This window comes from Accipiter gentilis, chromosome W (assembly GCF_929443795.1).
Source record: "Accipiter gentilis chromosome W, bAccGen1.1, whole genome shotgun sequence".
Classification (NCBI taxonomy): Eukaryota; Metazoa; Chordata; class Aves; order Accipitriformes; family Accipitridae; genus Astur; species Astur gentilis.
The window spans coordinates 14608482-14614216 of NC_064918.1; the positions used below are offsets into that span (position 1 = coordinate 14608482).

At 45.1% G+C, this 5735-nt stretch overlaps 1 protein-coding gene across 1 annotated transcript; it reads right to left on the reverse strand.

The window, feature by feature from the left end:
• Window positions 1-502: 502 nt before the first annotated feature.
• LOC126035343 (uncharacterized) lies at window positions 503-5067 on the reverse strand. The gene is made up of 3 exons (XM_049793873.1): window positions 4172-5067; window positions 2993-3169; window positions 503-1818 (listed from the first exon to the last, which is right to left on the reverse strand). Exons 1-3 carry the CDS (start codon window positions 4865-4867, stop codon window positions 1705-1707), a joined length of 987 nt encoding a protein of 328 aa, XP_049649830.1. The 5' UTR covers window positions 4868-5067; the 3' UTR covers window positions 503-1704.
• Window positions 5068-5735: the final 668 nt, after the last annotated feature.

Genomic DNA, 5735 nt, shown 5'->3' on the forward strand with positions numbered 1-5735 from the left:
CCAGTTGCTTTTCAAGCCTCTCTGATCCCCAGGGGGATGTGAAAACTGGGTGGAAATGGTTAAAAAGCAAGCTAGCAACCTGTGCACCCATCCTGGCTTTGCTCTCACCCTGTTTCTCACCCATGTGAGAATTATTTTTTTAATTTTTGAAAATGAATTTAATTTAATTTAATTTTTTTTATTGTGTGAATTAAATATCGTACCAGCAGTTTGGGTGCACAAACCCAGCAGTTTGCTAGGCAGCACTGTTTCAGGGCAGGAGTCAGCCCCAGGGCTGGAAAAGGTTTTCTGTTGAGAATTGGCTTGATGAAAAAGGACATGGGTCTATAGAAAAGTTGTGCGAGCAGAGTTCTGTGTGAGAGAATGTCAGCATGGGCAGCAAGACCAGGGCTTGGCCGAAGACTGCTGGCCTTGCTGATAGCAGGAGAAAAACAGCAGCTGGTCTTGCCGTTATCAGGAGAAAGACAGGGACGGTGTGACCTTGGCATAACTTCATAAGTAACTTTTGAAGAAGTTCCCATGAGAAAGTTACGGAACACGCATAGCTGCGAACCACAAGTGGGTATGTTTTAGTAATGAATAAACATTAGCAATGTACCAATCATATTAGGACTAGTAGGCATAATTATTGCAAACTGTATAAATATGAGCTAGCTGCGCAAATAAAGTTGAATCACTTCTATCACTCATATTGGGTCGACTTATGTGCATTCCTCCGCCGCTCCAACAGTTTTCCTTGCATCCACAAGACTTATACAGGGTGGGATGGAGCCAGGTCCAAGCTGGAGGCACCGCAGGAGTGTCACACCAGTCCTCATGCAGCCCAGGAGCATCTGCAGGACTGGCACATGGGGGCTCCCACTGCCTGGTCAGCCAAGCTGAATGGGGTCTGGCCTCTGTGGTATTGATCCTATTTGAGCCATGGGGAAATTGAGGCACAAGGAAGGGCAGTAACTTGCCCACAGGGACAACGCAAGCAGCCCAGGAGTCCTGCCTCCCTGCCCAAGCACATAATCGGGAGGGAGCAGACGAGCTGCCATGAGTTATAGATGATTGTGACGTGTGGAAAACAGACTCCACAATCAGTGAGATCGTAAAGTAGGTATGTTCATTCAGCGCTGGGCGGTACGGGGGGGTAGTCCCACCAAAGTCGTGCGCACGCGACTCGGCAGTTCGCCTCAAGTTTATACAGTCAGGTATTACATATTTACAATATGCCTATACATATGCATGACCTATCCCCGCTTCATATTAAAATTAGCTCCAAGAGGTCATTTCCATAGCCCCCTCCCAACTGCGCCTGTGCAGGGCCTCTTTATGGTGGTCGTCTGGTGGTCGCAGAGATGAAGACAGATGACTCCGTCACCGCTAGTAACCTTTTTCCTTGTGCAGGCTCAGTGATTTCTTGGTATTCACCCAAGCTGCAAGACCAGTCTTAGCTGGCTCTTGGGGCCTGCTCCTGCTTCTTATCAAGGACTGTCTTTACCTCATTGGCTGGTTCTTGGCACCAGCTCTTCTTATCAAGGACTGTCTCTACCTCAGCTAATTTCAACAATGTAAGCACTAAACATCATCTTTCACCCCCCTTTATTATGTCTACTAAGATTCTTTTGAGTCCCCTTGTCTCAGTCCCCCCTTTTCTAGAAAATAGTAAATTCTTTTACTATATTTAATCCTAGTACTTCTAACACATTATTTCCCTATCTAGCATCCTCTCAAAGTATTTGTTGGTCTCGAGTTTTCGTTGTAACTGATTCTTTTTCCATTCACTGCAAGAGTCTCCTGTAGTCTTACAGCACAAAAGGCCACATTGAACCACTATGCAAAGGACCACAGACAAGAGAATGATGATTATTATAGTGACAAAGAAATGCTTTAACCATGTCAAATTTGGCAACCAGGAGGTTAGTTTTTCTAATATGCCTGTCAAGCCCCAAGAAGTGTCATCTTGGGAAACTTCATGTAGTATTTTAGTCCTTTCCCATATCTCCTCAAGATCTGTTTCAATTCGTTGGTTTTGATTGATATAGGTACAGCAAGTTTGGTTTATAACTACACATAAGCCCCCTTCTTTTGCTAAAAGCATGTCCAATCCCATTCTATTTTGGAGCACTACTTTACTTAGGGATTGTATTTCCAGTTGCAACCCTCGAATTGCATCAATTGTAGCACTTTCTATAATCTCTAATGTAGCAGATATATTCACGATAGCTTTCTCCAACTCGCTTACCCCTAAAGAGGGGATTAACCATCGGACAAAACTATAGTACCCAGTACCTCGAATAACTAGTGGGTTTTCAGCCCGTTTTACACGGAGCCAGGGTGTTCTCAAAAACCCTTGGGGAGGCGAAGCTCCCTCGAATATACTGGCCTGAGGTGCAAGGTATCCTCGAACACAGTGTCCCTTCCAGTTCTGGGGTAAACTCTTTCTGGCCCTGCCATCCCCACAGAGCCACCAGTATCCTGGCCCTGTGTTATCTTGGACTGAGATGCGTCTCACTTCTGTCTTGCTCTTGCCCCTTCTTTCCTGGCCCACCCTTTGGTTTCCGGATATAATAGAAACTGATACTTAAGTTTAGCCCAAGACGTTCTAATTTTCCTTTATCAAAAGTTCCCAGATTTTCCGCAAGGCTACAATTATCCATGTCTCCCCAAATATTATCAGTAATATTTAAGCAATGGCCAGTAATTAAGATCTCTTTAGGGTTGGGCACCTCCAAATCAAAGTTGGGTCCCCGCTGGGTATTTCCTTTTCCATGAGGGCATGATCCATTCCTGTCTGGCCCATCTTTAATAAGAGATGTCCAATTTGTGGTCAGGATTCCTAAAAAGGGGAGTTCCATGTTCCCCCGAGGAAGGGGATTACATACCCAACAATCTGATAAATTTAGTACTTTCGAGATACTCTCTGTCATATTTAAATAAGTATTTCGATCCCAAGCCTGCCCCTTGGACAAGGTCCAACTCAGGAACATAACAATCAATGTCTCACAAATTTGAGCTTCAAAGGTCCTTTTTCTTGTGAAGTCCATTGTCCTTTGGGTTCCTTCTTTACCCTAGTGTGATGGATCCAGGCGTTCTGTTCCTTGATCTTAATCGCGATGAAGGAGGTAAGTAGTACTTGAAATGGTCCTTCCCACTGCGGCTCCAGAGTTTTTTCTGTAAGAGACTTTACATACACATAATCTCCTGGTTGTATATTATGCACAGGCCCATCCAAACCTCTCCCTCGAGTCCCTACCACATGCTTCCTGATTTTATTAAGTTGCTTACCTAATGCCACCATGTAAGAAGTCATAATTTCATCCCCTGCTTGTACAGACACCCCTCTCTGTATCCCATAGGGTTGTCCATACAGAATTTCAAAGGGGCTCAGTCCTTCTTTCGCCCTTGGTCTTGTTCATATATGCAGAAGGGCTAAAGGGAGAGACTGAGGCCATGTCAAATTTGCTTCTTGTCCTAATTTCACAATTTGCTGTTTGATTAAGTGGTTCATTTTTTCCACTTGACCACTCGACTGGGGGTGATATGGAGTATGAAGCTGCCAATCTATACCCAAGTGGCGGCTAATTTGTTGTACTATTTTTGAGACAAAATGTGGTCCTCTGTCAGAGGATATGGTTGCTGGAACCCCAAAACTTGGTATTATCTCTTGTACCAGTATTTTAGTTACCTCCCGAGCTTTAGCTGTTCTTGTTGGGAATGCTTCTGGCCAACCTGAAAAGGTATCAGTTAATACCAATAAATATCGATACCCCCCTTTTCTTGGAAGTTCTGTAAAATGAATTTGCCATTGTTGTCCAGGCCCATTGCCTTTTCCAATCTGGCCCATTTCCGGCTTGGGGGTATTCTTAGGATTAGTCTGGAGGCAAAGATCACACTGTTGTGTCACCTGTCTCACCGTGGTGTATAAATTTTTAGCCACAATTTCTCCTATCAAATGATTATACAGAGCTTCTGTTCCCCAATGTCTTTTTCTATGTTCCTCCCGTATCAAATGCCATAATAAGCAAGAGGGAACGATTAGCTTGCCCTGTGGGGTATGAGCCCACCCCTCTTCATTATATGACCCTTCTAACTCTGTAATGAGCTTTTGATCTTCCTTAGTGTATTCTGGCTTACCTTCTAGGGAAATCTGCCTATCGGGAATTAAGGCCCCTTCTGTTTTTACCTTTGTTTTGGCCACTTGTTTTGCTTCTCTGTCCGCCAGCTCTTTCCCTTTTTCCAAATCTGAGCTCGCTTTCTGCTGTGCCTTAATATGCATAATTGCTACTTTCTTAGGGAGCTGGACAGCTTCCAGTAACTTCAGAATTTCTTCTACGTGTTTGATATTTTTCCCTTGAGAACTCAATAGTCCTCCCTCCTTCCAAATTGCTCCATGTGCGTGTACAACTCCAAAGGCATATTTTGAGTCTGTATAAATGTTCACAACTTTGCCCTGGGCCAATTCCAGGGCACGGGTTAGAGCAATTATTTCTGCCTTCTGTGCGGAGGTGTTCATGGGCAAAGCCCCTGATTCTATTACCTCTTGGCTGGTGGTGACGGCATATCCCGCATGTCGATTACCGTTTAGGATGTAACTGCTTCCGTCTGTGAACCAAGTTTCCCCGTTTTCCATGGGGCTGTCTTTCAGGTCTGGGCGACTGGCGTATGTTGCTTCGATGGTTTCCAAACAGTCATGATGTACCGGTTCTCCTGTGTTCCCGCTGAGAAAAGAAGCTGGGTTGACAATGTTAGTGACTACAATCTCCACGTCATCCTGCTCTACCAATATAGCTTGATATCTCAGGAATCTTTGTGGAGAGAGCCAGTGTCCGCCTTTTGCTTCCAGTACTGCTGATACTGTGTGAGACACCAGAACAGTCATTTTCTGGCCCAGAGTAAACTTTCGGGCTTCCTGTATATTCAGTATCACAGCTGCAACCGCCCGCAGGCATCCAGGCCAACCTTTTGCAGTCGTGTCTAACTGCTTGGAGAGGTAGGCAACTGCCTGTCGATATGGGCCCAGGTTTTGTGCTAATATTCCCAGGGCAATGCCCTGCTTCTCATGGGAGCAAAGAAGAAAAGGCTTACTCACATCTGGGAGTCCTAAGGCCGGGGCCGACATCAAAGCCTTTTTCAGTAGCTCAAAGGCTCGTTCAGTCTCCTTATTCCACTCAAGGTGTTTCTGCTCAGTGGCTGTCAACGCATACAGTGGTTTAACAAGCAATCCATAATTATAGATCCACGATCGGCACCACCCTGTCATTCCCAGAAAAGTCCGTAACTCTTTTACTGTCTGAGGTCTCCGAGTTTGACATATTGCCTCTTTACGGGCCTGTCCCAAAGTTCTCTGTCCCGCACTAATTTCATAGCCCAAATAATTCACTTTGCGTTGCATTACCTGTGCCTTTTTCTTGGATACCCGGTAACCCTGGAGTCCCAGGAAATTCAACAGACTCACCGTCCATGTCATACAATCTTTCTCTGGTTTGGTGGCGATCAGGATATCATCCACATACTGCAACAGCTTCCCCTCCTCAGACGGGGCTTCCCAGGATTCTAAGTCTTTCGCAAGCTGATTGCCAAAAATGGTAGGACTATTCTTAAATCCTTGTGGCAACACCGTCCAAGTGAGCTGGGTCTTTCGACCACTCTTGGGGTTTTCCCATTCAAAAGCAAATAATTTTTGGCTGGCTTCATGGAGAGGGAGGCAAAAGAAGGCATCCTTCAAATCTAAAACAGTAAACAAGTCA